The sequence below is a fragment of the Galeopterus variegatus genome, unplaced genomic scaffold (assembly GCF_000696425.1).
Source record: "Galeopterus variegatus unplaced genomic scaffold, G_variegatus-3.0.2 Scaffold279, whole genome shotgun sequence".
Classification (NCBI taxonomy): domain Eukaryota; kingdom Metazoa; phylum Chordata; class Mammalia; order Dermoptera; family Cynocephalidae; genus Galeopterus; species Galeopterus variegatus.
In genome coordinates, this window is record NW_007726390.1 from 553,191 (window position 1) to 577,098 (window position 23,908).

Genomic DNA, 23,908 nt, shown 5'->3' on the forward strand with positions numbered 1-23,908 from the left:
TTAGTAAAATGTTCTTCAAGAAAAATTTGAAAAGTAGCAAAATGGAAGACAGAATTGACAGCAGATACAGAGGACAGTATGAAAGTAAGGACATCAGGGACAAAGGTGAGACGAGGTCATCTAGAACAAATCTGAGTTCAGAAAATAGAATTGAATAAAAATACGAGTTAATTTCCAAACAGTATAAAGAAATCTAAGCCTTATGCATTAAAAAATATGTATATTTAGGAGGAATATTCATCCATAATTTTAACAGGTATATTGTAGGGGGTTTAAACTAAAAAGACAGTAGGCATATTTTGGATGTCTCACTCCCATGTTAATGGTATTAAATAACTATTGAGTATTTATTGTAAATCAACTGGAGGTCAAGAAAGATAAAATGCCCAGTTAAAAAAAAATGGATTAACAATTCCTTGAAGTTGTTATGACAAGCGAACAGATATGAGGTTGTTGGGAGGGAGGGGGGAGAGGGAGAGGGAAGGGAGGCTTCGGTAATGGGCCACAATAACCAACCACATTGTATATTGACAAAATAAAATTAAATAAAATAAATGGATTGGTTAATGTTTGAAAATTAATTTCAGAAACCTTGAAAATGACAATTAGCTCAACATACTCTTGTAACTATCTATGAAACTTAAGATGCTTACTTAAGCATTTTCCATATATCTTTGATATCTTCTGCAGATATCAGAAATCAATATGATTATTAAATCAGTGTCATTATATATCATCCCCTCTCAAATTTTTGCTAGGAGAAAAATAGTAAAGTACTAGCAAAACCAAATAATGTAAGTAATGACTTAACTTTTTCTTTTTGTAGATTTTACTTCATTCACTTAACAAATTCATTCAACAAAACTTTGTGGAATACCTAGGTAATGTCCTAGGCAACAGAACACAGCAGTGAAAAAAAAACAGACAAAATCCGCTCATATACCACTACAGATGATGATGTCTTCCAGCTTCAATGTATTTAGAGTTTGGATCTCTTTTATCATGATGGGCATTTTTTACAAGTCAACAGTAGCCTCTCTACCAGAACTGAGTCCTCAGAAATATTTCAATACATTGCAACCAGGAAAAGCTTCTTTAGCTTATTTTTGTCGAGCTGGTAAGTATTTTTAAATTTCTGATATGATTCTTGTGTTGTTTGTAGTGCTGTTTAATCATATGCTCAGTTGGAACTTACTGTCAGGATTAATAATATGTGTCGTAAAGATGTTACTATAATATTCCTGCCTGGGTTTGGATCCAGATTCTGCCACTTGGCCTGTAGTGTGACCTTGGTGAAGTCATGTAGCTTCTCTATGCATTGCTTTTGTCTTCTATTATGAGAAAATAGTACTTGATTTGTAAGTTTGTTCTGAGGATTAAATGAATTTGCTCATATGCCTAGTCCATAGTATACACTAAATAAGAGTTAGCTACTAATATAACATCTGAATTTCATCTAGTCATTACTGTAACTATACTTTCTCATATTTTTAGCATGTAAATATTTTTTATGTTTTTAAAAACTTTTAATGTAGTATTAGTAATGCTTTAGTGTAATGTTCTGCTTTAGTTATTATTAGTTACACTGAGTTAACTAATATAACTACTGAACATAGATAATAATTGTAATGGTATCATTTAGTCTTCATGCATCAAAAATTCTATTGGAACTAGTAAGTGAAGGGAATCAACATTTCTATTTTGCTCCCTTATTATAGTCGTGATTTGAAAATGGTATTTTAAACTCATTTTGAAAGTTTTGTGTATGTGTGTATTGTGTATATGGTATTAAACTTGGGATAATAATGCCAAATATTAGGTGTAAATTAAACATTTATTTATCATATTCCTGTTTTAGGAAGGTTTTAAGGTAACTTACAAGGTTAAATATATCATGATAAAAACAGAAATAAGAGTAGGACCTGCAACGGGCTTGCAACCCTCGGTGTCACGCCCGCACTGGGGACCTGCAACGGGCTTGCAACCCTCGGTGTCACGCCCGCACTGGGGACCTGCAACGGGCTTGCAACCCTCGGTGTCACGCCCGCACTGGGGACCTGCAACGGGCTTGCAACCCTCGGTGTCACGCCCGCACTGGGGACCTGCAACGGGCTTGCAACCCTCGGTGTCACGCCCGCACTGGGGACCTGCAACGGGCTTGCAACCCTCGGTGTCACGCCCGCACTGGGGACCTGCAACGGGCTTGCAACCCTCGGTGTCACGCCCGCACTGGGGACCTGCAACGGGCTTGCAACCCTCGGTGTCACGCCCGCACTGGGGACCTGCAACGGGCTTGCAACCCTCGGTGTCACGCCCGCACTGGGGACCTGCAACGGGCTTGCAACCCTCGGTGTCACGCCCGCACTGGGGACCTGCAACGGGCTTGCAACCCTCGGTGTCACGCCCGCACTGGGGACCTGCAACGGGCTTGCAACCCTCGGTGTCACGCCCGCACTGGGGACCTGCAACGGGCTTGCAACCCTCGGTGTCACGCCCGCACTGGGGACCTGCAACGGGCTTGCAACCCTCGGTGTCACGCCCGCACTGGGGACCTGCAACGGGCTTGCAACCCTCGGTGTCACGCCCGCACTGGGGACCTGCAACGGGCTTGCAACCCTCGGTGTCACGCCCGCACTGGGGACCTGCAACGGGCTTGCAACCCTCGGTGTCACGCCCGCACTGGGGACCTGCAACGGGCTTGCAACCCTCGGTGTCACGCCCGCACTGGGGACCTGCAACGGGCTTGCAACCCTCGGTGTCACGCCCGCACTGGGGACCTGCAACGGGCTTGCAACCCTCGGTGTCACGCCCGCACTGGGGACCTGCAACGGGCTTGCAACCCTCGGTGTCACGCCCGCACTGGGGACCTGCAACGGGCTTGCAACCCTCGGTGTCACGCCCGCACTGGGGACCTGCAACGGGCTTGCAACCCTCGGTGTCACGCCCGCACTGGGGACCTGCAACGGGCTTGCAACCCTCGGTGTCACGCCCGCACTGGGGACCTGCAACGGGCTTGCAACCCTCGGTGTCACGCCCGCACTGGGGACCTGCAACGGGCTTGCAACCCTCGGTGTCACGCCCGCACCGCGCTCAGCCAGTGAGCGGGAACTGGTCTCCACATGGGATCCAAACCCTGGGCGGGAGCGCCCGCGCACTCTCCAGTGCGCCACCAGGCCGGCCCTTTCCGTTGACTTTTAATTCTAATTCTCTATTCCCTATTCTTTTCTAAGTGTCAGTTCCCCTTTTGTAGGTTTTTAAACAAATGTAGCTTCCCTAATTTTCATTCTGCTTCCTCAAACTCTATTAAACTTAATATGAACAGCCAAAACAACCCATCTTAAAATAAACAAAAACCTTTCCAAATTGAAAATAAAACAACTGTTCTTCTTCCAGCCTTTGCAAGTTATGTTGGTGGCTACTCATTTGTCCCATCTAGAAACCCCTTAATTCTCTTTTTCTCTTTCCTCTCCCCTTCTATCCCATGCTGCATGTACACATTCAGTCTTCTCCTTAGTTTTACTTATTGTGTTTGTGAAAAGTCTCTTGAATCTCCTCTGTCCTTTTCAGCTTTACTTCAGTTCCCAGGAAACTTTGACCTATTCTAATGTGATACTCTTTTAACCTACCTCCCTATCTTTGTGCTCTTTTGCCTTCTGTTTTAACTTTATGTTGCTGCCAGGATTGTCGTAGTATTTTTTTCACATAGGGTCTGGATTATAAGCTGTCCAGATCCGGTATGGCTGCTCTAACATCATCAGGGACTCAGGTTCATTCTTTCTATTGCACCATCCTTAGCAAGAGGTTTCCTCTGTAAAGATGCATTATGGTCCATGATTGCTGCTGGTACTTTAGCTATCTTGTCTATTTTTGTTGAGAAGTGAGAAGTGCAGTAGTATAAGTCAGCCCCCTTTTAAGAGCCTTCTAGGAATTCCAGTCCTAGGAGTGAGGATTTTACCAGATGTCTTTTTTTTTTTTTTTTTTTTGGTCTTTTTTCATGTCTGGCAACGGATCGCAACCCTCAGTGTCGCGCCCGTACCGGACCGGGACCAGCAACGGGATCACAACCCTCGGTGTTGCGCCCGCACCTCGCTCAGCCAGTGAGCGGGAACCGGTCTGTATGTGGGATCTGAACCCTCGGCGGGAGCGTGCCGCCACGCTCCCAAGCGGCGCACTGTAGCAGTGCGCCACCGGGCCGGCCCTTACCAGATGTCTTAATGACTTCTCCTAATACCATTTGGCCATCCCTACCTGTTGGGAAGGTCTGGAAAATTCTTTTAGTGAGGACACTTACTTTTAGCAAAGTTCTGTTAATAAAAAGGGAGGATGGATTTTGGGTTAGGAAACCAGCAGTATCTGCCGTACCTGTGTTCCAGCTGCTAAGATGCTTTCATGGTTCCAACTTTCCATTCACTTTCATGTTTCCTGGCTTTTGCTCATGCTTTTCTATCTTGCATTCACTGTGTCCTTCCTTTTCTACCTGGTTACCCCCTACTTGTTCCAAAAGATAGAATTAAATGTAAACTGTTATGTTTAATTAAATATACTATTAGGTGAAGATATAGTTCTTTTCTCTGGGTTACATCACACACTTGAATAAATGAACAATTATAGCATACAAATTAGAAAAAAAGTAAAACAATTTTGACCTATAAACTAGCTATAATGCTTAATTTTCCTTCTTGTTTTCTTAATCAAGAAACATGACCTTTTGATATATACTCTATGCCTTAAATGTAATCTTTTAAAGGTTAATTGTGTCAAAGAAGATACATCAAGATACTGTGGAAAAGAAAAGGATTTGATGAAAGCATATTTATTCAGGTAAACTATTTTTTTGAGTGTGATGGACAAATTTAAAGCTATGCTCCCAGAATATTCAAGTATATAAAGTATCAGTAAGCCAGAATAAAGTTGTATGTAGTGGGGATCATATGAAGCTTAGCAGAAAGTCCAAATAATGGATTTGTTACCGAACCTCTCTGCACTTTAGCTTTCTAATTTATAAAATGAGGGGAATAATACATACCTCATAGGGTTGTTTTGAATATTAAGAGAGACTCTTATGTAAACTCTTACTACAAATGCCTGTTAAATAAGCGTTTAGCAAATGTAGTATTCTGAGTAGATATGTCAGGTCCATATTCAGGTGTGAAATAAATGTATTTTATTTTTGAGGGATCTGCCAATGTCCAGGTTACAGATTCTTCTGCACTTGGGTCTGCTAATCTGTCTGAGGATTCTTAAATCCTTTTCTTAAACCCTTGGGATTTGGCTTAGGAAGTGGGGAAAGATCCTGTTTCCTCAGGGATCTACTGTGGAGGACACTTCTTTCTCTCTCCTACTCATCTCCTTCCCAGCTCGATTTGGGGAATCTGTGTGTGTATGTTGGGGAGGTTGGTAGGAAGTCTTATTTGGACTTATGTTTTTTTCCAGTCTTTTTCCAGGGACGGAGCCTAAACTTTCAAAGTCAACATATTTATTGGGTGTATATTCAGTAGATATTTGAGAGTGTCTTATGAGCCAGCACTCTGGTATATACACAGGATGCAAGGTTAAGACACATTATCAAAGAACTTATAACCTATATTAACATCAAGTTCTAACATCAAAGAACTTATAACCTACTGTATTAAGCAGATATATTAGGTAACTTGGATTCTAGGGAAATATTTCTGTAACGTGTTTTTAAACTTTTTATAGGGGCAACATATTGCTCAGAGAATTCCCTACTGATGCCTTGTTTGATGTGAATGCCATCGTTGCTCATGTTCTCTTGTAAGTACAGGAGTTACCCATTCACTTATTTATTGTTACATATTTATTGATTTCACTTTATACAACCACAATCCATTAAAATATTTTAGGGTTTTAACATTACATATATAGGCACCAATTTCACACAAATGTTGGTCTGTCTTCTCACACTGAGGATCTAAAATTTATTTAATGGTAAAGGATACATGTAGATACTTTGTATAAAAGTAGATGACTCAACAAGACCACATGGTCACACAATTTCTTATGATTCTACTGGTGGAGTGAGGATTTCACCAGATGTCTTAGTCTGTTCGGGCTGCTATAACAAAATACCATAGACAGGGTTGCTTATAAATAATATAAGTTTATTTCTCACAGTCCTGGAGGCTGGGAAGTTCAAAGTTGAGGTGTCTGTAGATTTGGTGTCAGGCGAGAGCCCCTGGTTTATAGATGGTCATCTTTGCTCTGTCTCCTTGTGTGGTGGAAAGGGCGAGCTCTCTGGGGTCTCTTACGAAAGGGCACTAACCTCATTCACAAGAGCTCTGCCCTCAGGCCCTACTCATCTCCTAAAGGCCCCACTTCCTAATACTGTCACTTTGGGGAGTAGAATTTCAACATATGAATTTCGGGGGGACGTAAACATTCATACCGTAGCATCAGGTAAGAAGTTAATCTTTGCTATTCTCACTGGGATTTTTAAAGAACCAGGCTTCCTTCATAACCCAGCCTGATTTTTTTCCTGGAATTTATAGCTCTGTGTCTGCAAAGTAAGTACAGACAGAGTTCTTATGGTTCTAGTACATACTTGAGTGTTTACTGAGAGAGAGAGAGAATCTAAGTTTAAGTTCCCTGGCATGCAATCTTTAGCCTGGGATTTAGGTCTGTCTGTGGTCCATTCCTGCAATCTACCTGTGAATGAAGTCTGGGATTCTCTTTGGTGACAGAACTAGAAAATAATGATTTGTTAAGGACAGGAGTTTACATGGGCTTTTCCAATTTAACATTGTAAGCCTGTTATCCACAAAGATGTTTGCTGACATTGACTATCTTCTTTTCCGATTGGCTCCCCTCTTCCTTCTCCTTTCCTACCTAATTCTCACAAAAATTGGGGAAAATTAAATTACAGGAAATTTAAACTTATCAGTGAAAAGTTGTGGTTATCACTTTACAAATGGACACTTTCAAATGTTCCAGTCTTAATAGTATATTAACATAAAGTCTTTAGAAATTCCTGACAACCATGAGCCCTGAGGCCTGTAGACTATGAAGCCAACTATAATGAGTGAAAGATGGCCTTTTTCCAAAGAGCTATTGGGCTGCCTTGGAATCCCTTCCCTGGGACCAAGGAGGGGTGGCGATATTGATGGTGGAGATCATATGAAGCTTAGCAAAAAGTCCAAGTAATAGATATGATATTTGTTCTCAGAAAGCTCACTAGTCATGCTGTTTTTCCAATGGACACCTGATGACTATCATCGCCCCAGAAACGAGGGTGAAGAAACAGAGAAAGAAGATTCTTTGAGGGATAGGAGGGTACCAAGATTGTCTTTCCATAAAGTGTGAATCCAAGTTTGACACCAAATCCAGTGCTGAAGAACTAAGTTAAAGAACTGTACCAAATAGTATGCCATATCATATCTGTACCTTGCAAATTGCCCTGCGGAAGAAAAATGCCTTTCAATCTATCATCCTATTTTCGTGTGGGAAAACCATCAGTTTGAAATGCCCAGAGCCTGGTGAGCATATTCTTTCTCTCTCTGGTACTTTTTTGTAGTTGCATACTCTTCATAGAAATATGATTGAATTGTTGCTTGATATCTTTTTCCCATTTTTCTATTGTGTTTTAAATTTTATTCTTGATTTCTAGGCGCGCTCTTCATATAAAGGAAACACGATGTGCAGATTTTTTCCCTAAGTTTGTTATTTATCTTTTGAATTTCCCTATTCTGTAGTTTTAAAAATTATGTGATCAAATTTATCTTTTCTTTTTGACTTCTGGATTTTAAGTTGTACTATGGTCTCCCTTATGCCATTGTTATAAAGGAGTTCACTGATTTCAGTTGATAATTGATTTGTTTATTAGAGCATTTTTAAACTTACAGAATATTGTAAAATTTACAGAAAATTGAGCAGATAATAGAGACAATTCCCATATGTCTCTTTTCTCATCTGTACATGGTCTTCCCTATTATTAACATTTTGCATTAGTGTGGTACAGTTGTTATAATTGATGAACTAATATTGACACATTATTATTAACTAAAGTGCATAGTTTATATTGGAGTTCACTCTTCATGTTGTGCATTCTATAAATTTTGACAAATATCTAATGACACATTTCCAGTGCTGTATGATATCCTGTATCATACAGAATAGTTTCACTGCTTTAAAAATCTCCCGGGTTCCATCTATTCATCCTTCCCTCCTTTCCTCCCAAACCACTGATCTTTTTATTGTCTCTGTAGTTTTGCCTTTTCCAGAATGTGATACAGTTGGAATGATACAGCCTCTAGACTTTTCAGATTGGCTTCTTTTACTTAGCAATATGTATTTAAGGTTCTCTATGTCTTCTCATGGTTTGATAACCCATTTCTTTTTATCACTGGATAATATTCCATTGTATAGATGTACCAGAGTTTGTTTATCTATTTGCCATGAAGGACATCTTGGTTGCTTCCAAGTGTTGGCAGTTGTGAATAAAGCTGCTACAAACATTCATGTGTAGGGTTTTTTTTGTGGATGTAAGTTTTCAACTCATTTGGGTAAATCCCTAGGGGTGAAATATCTTGATCATGTTAGCTTTTTAAGAAACTGCCAAACTGTCTTCCAAAGTGGCTATACCATTTTGGGTTTCCACTGGCAACAAATTGGAGTTCCTCTTGCTCTACATCCTCACCAGCATTTGGTGTTGTCAATGTTCCATATTTTGGCTGTTGTAATAAGTGTGTAGTGGTTTCTCATTGTTACTTTAATTTACATTTTCCTGGTGACATAGGATGCGGAACATCTTTTCGTATACTTACTTGCTATCTGTACATCTTCTTTGGTGAGGCGTCAAGGACTTTGGCTCATTTTTTAATTGAGTTGTTTTATTATTGTCGAGTTTTAAGAGTTCTTTGTATATTTTGGATAACAGTCCTTTATCATATGTGTATTTTGCAAATATTTTCTTCCAGTCCGTGGCTTGTCTTCTTATTCTCTTAACTTTAGTTGTGTTTTAATGCTTTCTTCGTATATGCCTTTACACTTAAATTTATTACTGGGTATTTTATCTCTTTTGTTTCTGTTGTAAATGGGTACTTTTCTTCCATTATCTTCCATTATCTTATAACACACACACACACAGAGACATACACTGATATACTTTTATGTACTATATACATAGATAATATATAATAGTACATATTGTAATATGTAATATATAATATATTGATATTGTTTGAGATATAATATATACCTATGTTTAATATATACATGTATATGAACAATATTGATTTCTGTGCCTAATTTTGTGCCCTTTGACCTTATAGAATTTTTATTACTTAAAAAAAGACTGAAAAACAAACTAGTTTTTCCAGCTTGTTTTCACTTATTACACTTATTAAATGAAATGACATTAATCTAGTAATAGATCACAGTAAAAATATACTTATTATTAATAAGAGAACTTAATTATAATAAGAGAAATGACATTTCACTTAGTAATAAGGATATTATTAATAATAATGAGAAATGACAGTTCACTTAATAATAAAGATATTTTTACTGTGATCTATTACTAGATTAATATTAACTTTGTAATAGATTGCAGTAATAATATCCTTATTGTAGAATGCATGAGAAATATATAAAACTGTGACACCCCCCCCCGTAATTCTTCATAATTACATTATCCAGAGCTAAATAATTATTTCTTTATTTTTTGGTTTATATTCCGAAGTCATTTTTTTAAGACACTCATCTGCTATTAGGTATATACGTAAGAGCTATATGTATATATCATATATATGATGTGTATAGTCATATATAAATTCTTCTAAGTTTGCATTTTATTAGGCAAGCCCAAATTTACTGGCATTTCCTCTATTTACAAAAAAATTGACTGACGCACATATTAAAATATATTAATTGCAACTAACTTGTTAGTTATTTTTTACCCAAATCTACTACTTGGCCTGATAATCAAGGAAAAGAAATATTTGCAGGCAATGTTTGGACTGTCCTGAAAACACTTGTTCATGAACTGAAAACTTACATTTGAGAATATTTGTGTTGCTTTATTTGGCTTGCTTTTTAAAAATGTAACCCATGCTGTTATTTTATTTCCGAAAGCATTTGAATTTGTTTCTTATGTAGAATGTTTTGATTGAGTCTAGTTGTGGTAGATTGAATTACATCCCTGCAAAACTCACTGGAGCTTGAATTGTGTCCCCCAAGTTTTATGTGTTAGAAACTTAGCCCCCACTGTAACTGTTAAGAGGGTGGGAGATCCTATTATGGTAATTGAAAGGTGGAGCCTTGAAGAGGTGATTGGATTGTAGGACCACGCCATAGTGAATGGATTAAAAATGGCGGTCAGGGGCATGCTTCTGAGGGCTTTAAAAGAAGAGAGTCTGTCTCTCTCTCTCTCTGCTTCCACCGTCTTGCAATGTGAGACACCTGGGTCACTGTCACCACCACCAGATGGACTTTGGACTTCCCAGCCTCAGAAACTGTAAGCAATAAATTTCATTTTCTTATAAATTACCCAGTTCCGTGTATTTTGTTATAAGCAACATAAATGGACTAATACACCAGTGATCCACAATTATACTTGAACTTTCTTCGTCGCCAGAGAAGATCAAGGATTTAGATAATTTATTTCAGAGGATAGAAAAATGAAATTAGAGAAAAAATTAAGTTAGTAAAATCTGAGAGTAGCATAACACGTATAAACTTACAGTAACCTTTATACTGATTATTTAATAATTTTATATTTTGGACCATTATGACCAATTATGTAGCTTTTTTTGGTAGGATATTAAAAATATTGCTAAAACATCATTGATTAAAAATACAATGACTTGTTGGTTTATTAAAAGTTTCCCTTGGTTCCGGTCAAGATGGCAGAATAGACAGTCCCCAGCGTCACTCTCTCCTAGAAATCAACCTATATACAACTATATAAAAAAGCAACAACAGCTAAGCTGGAGCTACTGGAGCTCAGGGAAAGAGGAGGAGAGACCTACGGAGTGCATGAAGGTGGGAGAAGCCACAATGAGAGAAAGAAAAAAGCTGCTCAGACCATTTTGTGCTATGGCTGCTTTAAGGCTGGAACTGCTGAGCACATGGAGCAGGAGCCAGCAAAAGCCGCAGCTGTGCCCTTCGGATGGAGTTGCTTGTAGGTGGCAGGGGAGAAGAGGGCCTTGGTGGCCCCCAGGCTAGCAAAACCACTAATAGGGCTCCTGTGGACCCACATAGGAGTGAGGAGCCACAACAACTGAAAAAATGGAGCCACTCACAGGCTGGTGAGTCATCACAAAGGACTGGTGCACAGCCCATCTCACGGGAAGTGTTTGGAGCACAGGCAGTGGGAGAGATGGGCCTACCAGGGGAATACTAAGGTACAGCCAGGACAGCTGAACTGCACCCCAATCAGTGTAGGACCACTCAGAGGAGACTGGTCAAGAATATAGAATTTCATGGGGGGCAGTTTGATGAAAAGACTCAGGCCCAGATCAGAGTTACTGCACAACCCAGGTGCACCAAGTCTCTGGAGAGCCCGAAATATCTATAAAGCCAACCATTATAACCTGTGCTGCACAAAAAGCCTTCCCTAGGGAAGCAGCAGCAAAGCAACAATTTAGCTCAACCACACAGCTCAGGTACTAGTCCCAACAGGAAGTTCCCCCACTTTAGAAATAAGCAAAGGACACAAAAAATTAGTTCCACCTCAGACACACTGCCAGCACCTTGGGTCTGCCCAGGGACGTGAGGCATGGAACCAGGGACCAGAGCCCCCTCCCACAACGAGGCACACCAGTAGCATCTTGGGGGCCACCAGGGGACCCAAGGCATGGATCTGGGGACTGGACCCCCCTCCCACAACCAGGCACACCACTCCAGCACCTCAGGGTCTGCCCGGGGACCTGAGGGATGGAGCTGGGGACTGGTCCCCCCGCCCCTCAACCAGGCACGCTACACCAGCACCGTGGGGCCCACCCGGGGACTTGAGGCTTGGATCTGGGGACCAGACCCCCCTCCCACAACTAGGAACACCGTGCCAGCACCTCGGGTCCCATCGGGGACCAAAGGATGGAGCCAGGAAACGGACCCCCACACACAACCAGGCACACTGCCTGCACCAAGGAGGATGCCAAAAACATCATCTCCATGTGCGTGGCCCACCACAACCTACACAATAACCATGGCTGCCACAAAAGTGGCTAGATGCCACAACCACCATGCAGATGGTCTGCGAACCACTGGAGTGCATTGACACAAGGAGAGTCACCAGCAGAGATAAAGAAGAGGATGTCTCTCTCCACAAAGCCCATTCCAGAGTGACAGAAGAACCATCTGCTCTATGATAATATTGAGGGACCTGATCACACCTCTCAGTATTGGACAGAACATCTAGGCAACAAGTCAGCAGAGTAACCATTATTATTTCAAAAGGAGAGAAGAAATCTAGGGTAATTAGAGGGGGGAGGGGGTGGGAGAGAGGGATAGGGTGAGATTGGACAAGAGGCACAAAGAATAAGCATGATTTGTAACAATATATATGCTTGTAATATTGATTTGTTCAAAATATGTCAATGTTGAGCCCCCAAAATATGTATAATCAATTTTGATTCAATAAAAAAAAAAAAAAAAAGTTTCCCACATTCAGGCTGTCTGGTGAGCTCGATTGGTCAGATTGTGGTGCTTATAACACCAAGGTCTACGGTTTGATACCTGTACTGGCCAGCTGCCAAAATTAAAAAAAGTTTCATACATTGATTTTCCAGGACATATTAAGTGAATAAAGCAAGTAGTTAGGGTATAGCATAGTGCCATTTATGTAGGAAAGAGGGTGTTAAAGTCCAAAACTCTAAAGTGTCTGAGTTGTTATCTTACTCATATATGTGTGTGTGTGTGTGTGTGTGTGTGTGTGTGTGTGTATATATATATATATATACACATACACAGATATAGATAATCTACAAACACAGACACACACATCAGGCTTCTAAATTAGAGATCAGACCTCACAGCAATAACAGCAGCCAGAGTAACATGGTAATGCTAGTTCTTCACATCCAGTTCTCTACAGAGTGACAAGGTGAGAGTCAGATGTTTACACCTGTACATAAAGTGGGATTTGGAGAAGGAGAACAAATTCAAAATTATGAATCTCTGAGCTTATATGGGAGCTGGCACACTTACTCTTTTCCTCTGAAGAAGGAATGCTTATCTTTTTCTCTATAATGTAAGAGCAGAATAGGAAGGTCTGTACCCCTAAGTATAAGTATTTGGCTCTGGGGAAGATAAGACAGGTTTTATTATCCTTTGAATAGGAGCAGATGGCTCCTAGAGAAAAGGTGACAAGCTTAAATATGAAGAGGAGACATTCTCCATTTTTGTTTCATGCCACACTTCATCTTTAGGAAACTTGAGCTGTGTAGGAACACTGAGAGGTACAAGGAAGATTGCCTTATAACAGAGGCATATAAATGTATATAGTATACATGTAAATGGCATAAATATGTCAAAGCTTCACAAAAACTGAAAATATTGGTTGACAGGAATGATATGAGGAAGCTGGGGGTAGGGTGGAAGAAGTTATAGGTTGACTCTTTACTCTTCAACTTTTTTGGCACTTTTTGTGTTTTGAACCATATAAAAGTATTAACAATTTATAAAATAAATGAAGTTCAAATTAAAAATGAGAGTTTGGATTTATGGTCCAAAAATTCTTCTCTAAGTATATAGTCAAAATTGGTAGTATTGAGTGGTGTGGAATATACTATAAAGCATATGTACTTCACAGGGCCTGGTTTTCCAAAGCCTTGCAGTTTCAAATATTGACCTTGTGGAGGACTGGAAATTTCCATCAGGGTATAAGTCTCTGTTGTAAGATAAGGATTGTGGCACAGCAGGTTGCTGGCTCAAAGACAGACTAGTTACTGGTTGTTCTGCAAAGATACTGAGAAATTGCTATAGGAAGGAATGTTTGCTAAGATCAAACTGTTGTTGATAGGAAATGTCATCTGGCTTGTTTCACTGAAAGTTACCAGCCTATACTGTTAAACTATAAGGCCACCTTTGTCTCTTCCTGTAACTTTCTGGTCTGGGAAATAAATGCAGGAAGAGAACCCCAATTCAGTGTTAATTTCCCAAGAAAGGAATGCCTCTCTCTTGAGGGTTCCAGGAGATTAACCACTTTGGGGCCTCTCACTGCTCAGTAGAGATGGGCTTTGAGTAATCCTTTGTATCTCCTTCACCCAGGGGAAGTGGGGTGACAAATCCGGGGGTGGGGGCGAAGCAATGCAAAGCAACAGAGTGGTTCGTTAACTACGTGAAGAAAATTTACTTCCCAGCTCCTAGATGAGATTAAGAAGGGTAATATTTAGAAAAGTAAAGTAACAACTAATTTTTATTTGTTGATTGAGAATACCATATATCTAACCCAGGCAAGTGGGTTAGAGGCAAGTGGGAGGTTCATAGACTGAGTACTATAATCGTAACATGTGTCTTGGAAGGTCGTGCAATATATGAAAAAGCCAGGTTTTACTGAGTGTTTAAGTTGCCATTCCTTATCTTCCATTGTGTGATCTGAGCAATTTATCTTTTCTGATGCTAGTTTTCCTCATCTTTATGTGTTATAATTGCAGCCTCATGAGATTATTGTGAAGATCAAATAAGGTAACACATGTGAAAATATGTTGTGCATTTTACCCAGTGCTCTACAAATGTTAGTTGTTTTTTCCCTACATACATGCAGGAAATTTCATTTTGCAGTTAAGAAATAAAAAGTAAGTTCATGCAAGTTCATGCTGTGGCAGTTGGTGGGGATATTTTCCACAAAGCGGCAGTTGCAAAGAAGGGCTATTCTTCTTTATGTACGCATTGTGGACTCCTAAAAATCATCAAATGATGCAGAAGGAAAGATTATACAAAAAGAAACAGAGATATCTCATTAACTTTTCATTAAGATGTGGTACTTGATGTTCTTGTGACAATATTTTGTCAGAAAATAGGTTTGTTTCCTTTTAAAATCTGCTCAAAATAATGTGAACTTCGAATATTATAGGAATTATTTTCAACTATCATAGTTTCTGCTAAGATTTTATTCTTTAACATGTTATTGCTGAGCTTGGGTATTGAGTGTTTCGGTGATGTTACTGTAGAACCTCTGGGGAAATCTACTTTTAGAGGTGTCTTCCTCTAAAACTCCTGAACTGTGGCCACGCTGGTCCTTTCTTCATGGATGTTGAACTATTGCTCATTATTTTATTTGTATCAGATTTGTTCCTGCACACTTTTGTCAGGTGGGTTCCTGTTTGATTGTGACATACTTTTTACTGGGAAATTATAATAAAAAATTAACTTGTCTTGGACTTGAATTTCTCATAGTTCTGTTTATAGGTATTAATGGTTATATCTCCAAACTGTGAACTTTTATATTATACTTCTACCAGTGCACATAGCATGGTGCATGACATATATTAGGTACTCAATAAATATTGGATTGGTGAATGGTGAATTTGGAAGCTTTACTTTTTGGTTAAAAATGGGAGGAACAGAAATCCTCTTATGTTAGGAGCCCATAAGATTGTTTCCAGTGATAAGAATTTTACGAAATATAAGCTAGTGGGAGAATATGCAGTATATGACAAAGAGTAAGACTGATGTTTGTGAACTTTATTATTACTTGCACTCTCAATTCATATTTCAGAGGTAGCTCCTCTTTTTTTTAACTGTATTAATTTAGAAAATGCTTAAAAATACTTTGGGATGTTTCTTTTAATATATGAATCTGCACAGTCACAATATTTAGATTAAAGCAATATCTCTCTCTGTCTGTCTCTCTCTCCCCTTCTCTGTCCTGGGGATTTTGATATGGTAATTTAGAAGGTAACATTTTTCTTTTTATTGGGTTTTCTAGAATTTGAATAATGACAGAAATATGATATAAAAATGGTCTCTTTCTGAAGAAAGACCAAGAGGTGTACTACTCTAAAGGTAGAGTCATGTGGACTCTTTATTTCCTTTTCTTCCTGACACCCACTCAATTCTTGGGCATATATTGTATCTACCTAATGGTCAAAATAGGAGACTCTTAGGAAAAGCATGCTAAAGTAAAGAACAGCCTTTCTGGAGCAGGAAGAACTCCCTAGTCAGAGCAGCCCTAGGCTGTTTTACCCCATCATTAGAGCAAGAAAATCCCAAGAGAAACTTTTCCTTTAACCCATTTCTGTCAGTATCTCTTCTCTTTGGGACTGAAGCAAAGGAGCACATGCTTGTGAAATGGATCCTTGAGATCCCTAGATATACTCATATTCTGGAAATTAGCATATTAAAGAATATGTTAAAGTTAGGAAGCCATTAGGAAAAATCACAGAGATCATTAGATTGTGAATATCATTAGTTTGGGTTATTATTATCTCATGGATAATGACTACTTAACGAGCTTTGGAACATTAGGCAAAGTAACCTCTCTAAGCCCCATGACCTTATCTTTAAAATGGGGTTAATGAGTACCAATCACAGATGGTTGCCATGAAAATTAAACAAGACAGAGTGCATTGTTGAGGGTTATTAGTATAAGCCCTAGAATCTGGGTCTGATCAGCTTGAGAAGAAGAGAATTTGGAGTGGATGTAGGAATCCTCAGTCTCACTAGAAGGGCTGGAGAACTGGACTCAAAGGCTGTACAGCTCTGAATTACAGTCAAAATCATGACACAGAACTAGTGTGGAGAGGACTAACTGCTGCATTATTGCTGAGTATTAGATGCCACAGATTGCATTGCCTCTACAGGGTGTTGTTAACACTGTTGTCACTGCTTCCTTTGAAGCTATTATTGCCATTGCTTCTCGAAATAATTCTCTACTGTCCTTGGTTCTTTGCATCACTTGCTCCTGGTTCAGAATCGTAGGCAAGTGAGAATCAGTTAGGGTCATATAGCTATGCCTTGCAGCAGGGATCCTGCAAAAACAAGTTTATAACATTATCACCTTTTACAAAGACTTAGATGACTGGGAATTCCCAGAACAAAAGAGAGTTTAGAGCTGGGCATCCCCAAAACTGATAAATTGGCATACTTATCAAGTGCTTATTACCATGCCTGACGTGTGTTAGGTGACCAAGAAGTTTTGGCTTTTTAATTTATATTTGCCAGTCTTTACTGCAAAAAAAGGTTGAGATTTGATTTTTGAAGCAAATAGATTGGAGACACTAGAGCATGAAAGTTATTTCCAAACCTAGAATGTATGTAGTAGTAGTCCAGTTAAGTTCACTAGATTGTACCTCCCAACTGTTCTGAAGTAACTCAAGGATAATCCTGGACTTGTCAGCCAAAATGTATCAGCAGCCAATAGCCCAGATTGCCATGGAGACTCCCTTGACTTTTTAAAATTGCCACCCTTTCTACCTGGCCTCCTATATATAAGAGTATATTTAAATGTAATTTTAAAAGTCCTGACCTTCATGTCAGAAGACCTGGATTTGAATCTCAGCTCTACCAGTGACTAGCAGTATGATCTGGAGTAGATTACTTGGTCCCTTAGACTGTTTCCTCTGTGTGTGTGTGTGTGTGTGTGTGTGTGTGTGTTTAGAATAAACACTATTACAAAAATATTGTTAAGGATTTAAATGAAAACATGAAAATATCTAGCACATAGTGAATACTACTCAGTAAATATTTCTTTTAAAAACAAAAGGGCCCTGGGAATTATAAATTAAGTTTTACATTTCCTTTAAAAAGTAAAAGTGATCTGTAATCAATAGGTAAATATTTAAGCCAATGTAGTTTGGGGCAATGTTTTCAGAGTGTTCATGAAGTCAAAATATTTTTGTAATAATACCAAGACATTATTTGTCCTTTTTACTTTCATTCTCTTGTGAATGGGGTTTTCAGGGGCTATTTGACATGTGATGTCACAGCAGATTAAATGCAGAAGCAGACATGAGAATCCAGTTGTTGCTTCCTATTTAGGCTAATATTAGAGATTTGCAAAAATGTAAGACAGTGCTACTCTTTGACTAAATTCCTCTTTTATTTTGGAAAATTTAGTTTTTTTAAAATAAAAAGTGTCATTTATGTTAACATGCAGTTGTGTTTATTATTTTTAAAAGAATTAGTCAATAAATTTTAAATTCCTGTTTTAATTTCTATTTTGGCAACTATTGATAGACATAATTTACATAAACGAAAGCTTTTTGAGGACCTCAGTAATTTTCAAGGGTGTAAAGGGACCCTAAAACCAAAAAGTTTGAGAACTGCTACGTTAGGGGAAAGGGCTATGTTTTCTGTAAGAGGAAACTACGTTTGACTAATTTATTGGAGGTATTTGAGTGAACCTTTGCTTATTTAAGTATGTAGACCTGCTACAACTTTTAAAACTCCTATAACATTTAGCCTAACAAAAAATATACAGACACATATGCATGTGGGGATCAAGTGGAATGCTTTTTTAGGGACAGAGAATTTATATAGAAGTAGACAACTAAAAAAAGGGGATAATTTGGGATGAAGAAATATTATCAGTTGGTCTGATTTATACGTTAGAAAAATGATCTGGAAGAATTATAGACAAGTGGAAAGATCAATGGATTAGGTGTGAGAACACCTGGCTCCTCAATTCAATAAATTTGTTTTTGGGTAAACTCTTCAGTGTTTTGAACTTTCATTTCTTCAAATGAAGAATGGGAATAAGTAATCCTTGCCCTGCTTTTTTTTGTTGTTGTTGTTCATTCAACAAATATTTGTTGATTATCTATAGTGTACTAGGCTCTATTCTAGGTTATTACAGATACAGTGATAAAATATGCAAGGTTCTTGCCTCAAGGAGATAACAGTTTAGTGAGAGAGGCAGGGATAAACAAGTACATAAATATCTGTATATATAAATAATTATAAATTGTAATAAGTACTATAAAGGAATCAAATAGTAATGAGAGGAAAATGAAATGACAGGAAAATGTACAGGCTTACTTACACAGGACCAACAAGGAAGGCTTCTCTGAGGCAATGATGTTTAAGCTGAGACCAGATGTATGAAATGGAGCAGGGGCAATATCTTTCAGCAAAGAGAACTGTGCGTGCAAAGGCCCTGAGATGTGTCTAGAGTGTGATGGAGACATGGGGAATGGTAGAACAAGATAAGGTTGGAGAGGAAGACAAAGTCTAGGTCATGAAAAGAAACCTGTAGTTTAGATGTGTGAAGGGTTCAAATGCGTTCAAAGCTGAGAGATCTATAAGGGATTATTTGGCTAGATGATGATGTTAGGGGATACAGCTTAAATTTGAGAATGAGAACCATTTCTCACAACTGTCCCTGGTTGGTGTTCTCAGGGACCATCTAAAATTAAAATCTGGAGAGTGATTTTAATTCAGTATTATTAAAATGCTTAGCTTCTTACTACTGATAATTTGTTCAAAAGAGTTAAATTTCTTTTTTGATTAGGTTCTTTAACAAAAATATCTATTATGGAAATAAGTACATATCAGATTTTTCTACTAATTATATCTGCATTTATTTCAGTGCTCTTCTTTTTAATGAAGTGAAATATATTGCAACCATGGAAGACCTTCAGAACATAGAAAATGCTCTGAAAGGAAAAGTAAATATTGTATTCTCATACGTAAGAGCCATTGGAACTCCAGGTATTTATTAATGTTTACTTTAATCTCTGCTGTGCCTCTGTACTTGTGCATGTATGTTGAAGTATTTAAACAGCATTTTCTGACCACAATCTTATTTTTTTAAGTTTATTTGTTTATTAATAATATTATTTTTTTACATTCTAAGATGATGTGGAGCAGTTGGGAGCGGGGAGTACAGGGGAAGGGGGAAGGAAATAGGGTGGGAGAAGGAGGAAGGAGGAAGGGTGTGGTTGAGGCCCGTGGCACCCCTCTCATTCCTGCAGTTGGGACCAGGGGGCTTCCAGCAGTAGCTTGGTCATTGCTGGGCTGGGTGCAGATGTCAGGCGGTTCTGACCACAGTCTTAATATTTAAAATTAATTTAAAGCATTTTTACTATTATGTTATCTTTCTTTAAATGGGCAGTATATCAGGAATTTGGAGGAAAAAAAGTAAAATAAATGGGCAATATAATGTAATGGTTGAACAAGAACCCTGGAGCCAGACTGCCTAGGTTGGACTCCGTGCCCCACTAGTAACTTATAGTGTGACCTTGGACAAATTACTTAACTGCAGTTTCCTAGTCTCGAAGATGAGGAAAATAATTGTGCCTACCTTTTAGTGTTTTTGTGAGAATCAAATGCATTCGATTAAATTATTCAATTAAATTATTCAATTAAAATCATTCCTGGAACATAGTAGGTGCTCTGTAAGTGTTAGCTATTACTATTTTGATTTTCTTATAGTCCTCATGATACCTGATATAGTAGTTTCTAGTATTTGATAAACATTGTTCACTGACTAGCTTTCTTTTTTATTTTGGTATTAGTTGTTTATGACTTTTTTTCTTGATTTTTAAAACATCAAGCATTACCTTGAGAATTAATATCTAGTTTTGTGGTAAAGAAGTTTATAAACATTTTGTGAACAGATTATAGTTATGCTTTCAGGACTTTTATTTGTTAATTGTTATAACTTAACGATGTTCATATAAAATATTGTTAAAGACATTTAAAAAACTGTACATGCTCTATGAAATAAAAGCATGTATTGGAAATCTTAGTTTTTTTTAATAAACATAAAGCTTGCTGGCTACCTGGCATGCTATTGAACATTACACAGTTGTAAAATAATACTACACAGTCCATCTGTTTTTATTTACTTTTCAGGGTCCTCAGGTGGTTGTGTTTTCTCCAGAGTTTGTAGTTGTAATCAGTGAAAGGGATAAGCTTTAGGGGGCTTACACTGCCGTAGCAGAAGCAGAACTTCATGATTTGTTTATATTTTAACAGCATCAATTTGACTTCGGTGTTTGGAATAGATTGGAAGGAGCAGGAATAGAATAAGGGAGAAAATTAGGAAGTTGCTGCAGTACTGTAGACAAGAGATGATGGCGGAGGTGGCAGTAAATTTGAATTTTAGTAGTATATTGAAGGTAGAGATGACTGAATTTTCTGACATATGGGATGTGGAGTGAAAGATGGAGACTAGGGTGGCTCTGGGGTTTTGGCCTGAGCTACTTGAGAGATGAAATTGCTAATAACTGAGGTAGAGAAGACTGGGAATAGATAGTTTGAAGAGTAAGTTCTGTAATTCACTTTCTGACATCTTTGTGAAATACTCATTAGGCTTCCAAGTAGAGATATCAGCAAGGTAGTTGTATACTACTGGACTGCATTTTATGTTGGAGATATAGTCTAGGGATATAAATTTGAGAAATAAAGCTCTGAGACCAAAAGAGATCACTAAGTGAGTGAGTCTAAATGGAAAAGAGATAACAGTAGTCCATATTGGAGCAAATCAGAAGGCTCTGTAGAAATGTCTCCAAGGAGAGGCAAGTGATAGTATACCTGATGTACTGGAAGTATTGAAAGAGTTAGACAATTGTGGAAGAGTTTGGGAAAAAGGAAGAAATCCAAACAAAAATTTAAAAAAGATAGTTATAACTGCAGTGAAAATGGTTGTTCAAGAAAGGAAAAGTGGTCATTCTGTACTGTATGGCTCATCTATAAAGAGTATTTTCCAAGTCCTAGCAGTGTAAAATACTGAATATTGATCTAACAAAAATTAGAACTATATAGAGGATGGGAAGTATGTACATTTGTGGAGCTGGATTTTAGAAAAGAAAGCTAACTTATCTTCCATAGTGGGAAGTCAATAGATAATACTAAAATTTTTCATAGATATGTGTGTATATCAGGGAATGAGAGTATAAGAATGTCATTTAGAGACCTGGACATAAGTACCAAAAAAATCATAAAAGAGTTGAAAGTGGCTGTCCCTTGGGAATTGGACATGGGATAGAGGGTAGAGGAACAGCTGTTTTTCTATATGCCTTCTACAGTTATTTGTCTTTTTGATAAGTATAAGAATAAATTTGATTTAAAAAAACTAACCCAGAAACAATATATATAGACATAAACATATATAAAATATAGCATATGAAAGTAGTATGGTAGATTTATATTCTCTTCACTACTACTAGGAAGAAACTAAGAGAAATTTGTCATATGTTATATTCTCAAGTATAACTTATTTTCTATTCCCTCTTAATACTTCTTTTATTTCAAAGAGATTATAACTTCTTTAACTGCCTGCATTTTCCCAACTGGGATCCCTGCAAAGGATTTTTATAATAGAACTTGAAATAATTTTTATTTATTTTTATAGTAATTTTTATTTATTTTTATAATGGAACTTGAAATCATTTTTATAATAGAACTTGAAAGGGTGTAGGATAATATTCAAAATACAAGTTTATGTAGAGTCACACAAACTGACTCCTCTCTCCCAACCCCTTGATCTCTTCCTTAGAACACAGAGCAGTCATGGAAGCTGCTTTTGTGTATGGAACCACATACCAATTTGTCTTAACCACAGAAATTGCCCTTTTGGAAAGTATTGGGTATGTATAAGAGGCATATTTCAACAGTTTAATTTTTTTGTTGCTCACTTATTTCACATTTCTTTGTCAATGTTTCCATCATACTCTCACAGCATGGGCTAATCTGAAGGAATCGTGAAAACAGATGTGAATATGTAAATGAAACCTGAAATGCCCTTCATTACTATCATCTGCTGTACTACAGTCTGAAAATATACAGAAGTGATGTTAGACTAAGGTGAATGATGACAATGTGGATAAGCCACAAGATATCCCATGAGTGGTCAAGTGAGGTATTTTAGGAATAGATCTCCCAAAGTGATCAGATTGAGGTAAAATAACAGCTTTCATAACGAAACTCCAGAAATTCTTTGTGAGAGTTCCGTAAGTTACTTTGTCATAATAATCTTAAATGTATAGTTTTAAGTTTAAATGTATAAGTTTTATACTTAAAAGTATAGTTTTTGAACAGAATGTTTTAAATATTTATTTTTCTTGTCTAGCTTCCAGCTTACGATTCTAGGTAGAAGCCTACTTTTCACTGTTTTTGGCTGAGCAACCTAGAGCTAAAGTTGTTTTCCTTTAGTACTTAAGGACACAAGAAATAACAAGTGCATTTTAAAGACTATAATTTTGGCTTCAAAATGCTTTTCAGGAAAATTAATCCAAAGCAAGGCAAAATGGTAATTGTATGACCTTTTTATACCATACAAGAGTTTTTAATGAGCCCTCCTGTTGACTTCTCAGAAAATAGTAATTATTTTATATACCACACACAATTGTTTTAAACCCAGACATTTTACAACTCTGTAAATTTAGAGGCTAGTGCATAGAAATTTGATAAGGTGAAATGATTTTGGGGGGGGAGAAAGGGGTAGGCATAGAAGAAAGTTCCTACCAAAGAGAAATTATGTATTCATTGCTCTGTATGACATTAACCTGCATTGCTTTTTAAATTAGTCTCTCCTTATTGAACTGTCATTTGGCTGGTTCCCTCATCAATGAGTTAAATAAAACTTTGATGCATGCTTACTGTCTGTATGAGAATTATGTTTCTAACAATTTTAGAATTGTGCTGGCAGTACCATAAAGCTTCACCATGAGTTGACAATGAGTGGCAAGATATGATAAGCAGTAGTTTATCAAGTTACTTTGCTACTCACAATGCAGACTACCAGTTTCCCATCCTGGAATGTTACTCTCCATCTCATAGTGATTCCATGATAGCCACAAGTTTCTCTGAGAATGCTTGTACTTTCTCTTGTCTTACCAGCTTCTGTATTTTTCAGATAATGAATAATTACAAATAATGATAGCCTTAAAATACAAAGGGATGGTTATTTATTGGCAAGGTGTAAGTCCTATTATTTACCTTACAAATCTTGTTTAGCAAGATATAATATTTAAATATATTCTGATCTAAGACTAAAGCATGGTAT

At 37.8% G+C, this 23,908-nt stretch overlaps 1 protein-coding gene across 1 annotated transcript in view; it reads left to right on the plus strand.

Moving 5' to 3' along the window:
* The first annotated feature begins 848 nt into the window (after nt 1-848).
* TXNDC16 (thioredoxin domain containing 16) overlaps nt 849-23,908 on the plus strand; it is an 83,983-nt gene continuing 60,923 nt past the window's right edge. Inside the window, exons 1-6 of the mRNA XM_008566947.1 lie at nt 849-1,117; nt 1,536-1,540; nt 4,697-4,821; nt 5,701-5,775; nt 19,487-19,608; nt 22,400-22,490. Coding sequence (XP_008565169.1) covers nt 952-1,117; nt 1,536-1,540; nt 4,697-4,821; nt 5,701-5,775; nt 19,487-19,608; nt 22,400-22,490 — 584 coding nt within the window. The 5' untranslated portion in view covers nt 849-951. The remainder of the gene's footprint in view (nt 1,118-1,535; nt 1,541-4,696; nt 4,822-5,700; nt 5,776-19,486; nt 19,609-22,399; nt 22,491-23,908) is intronic.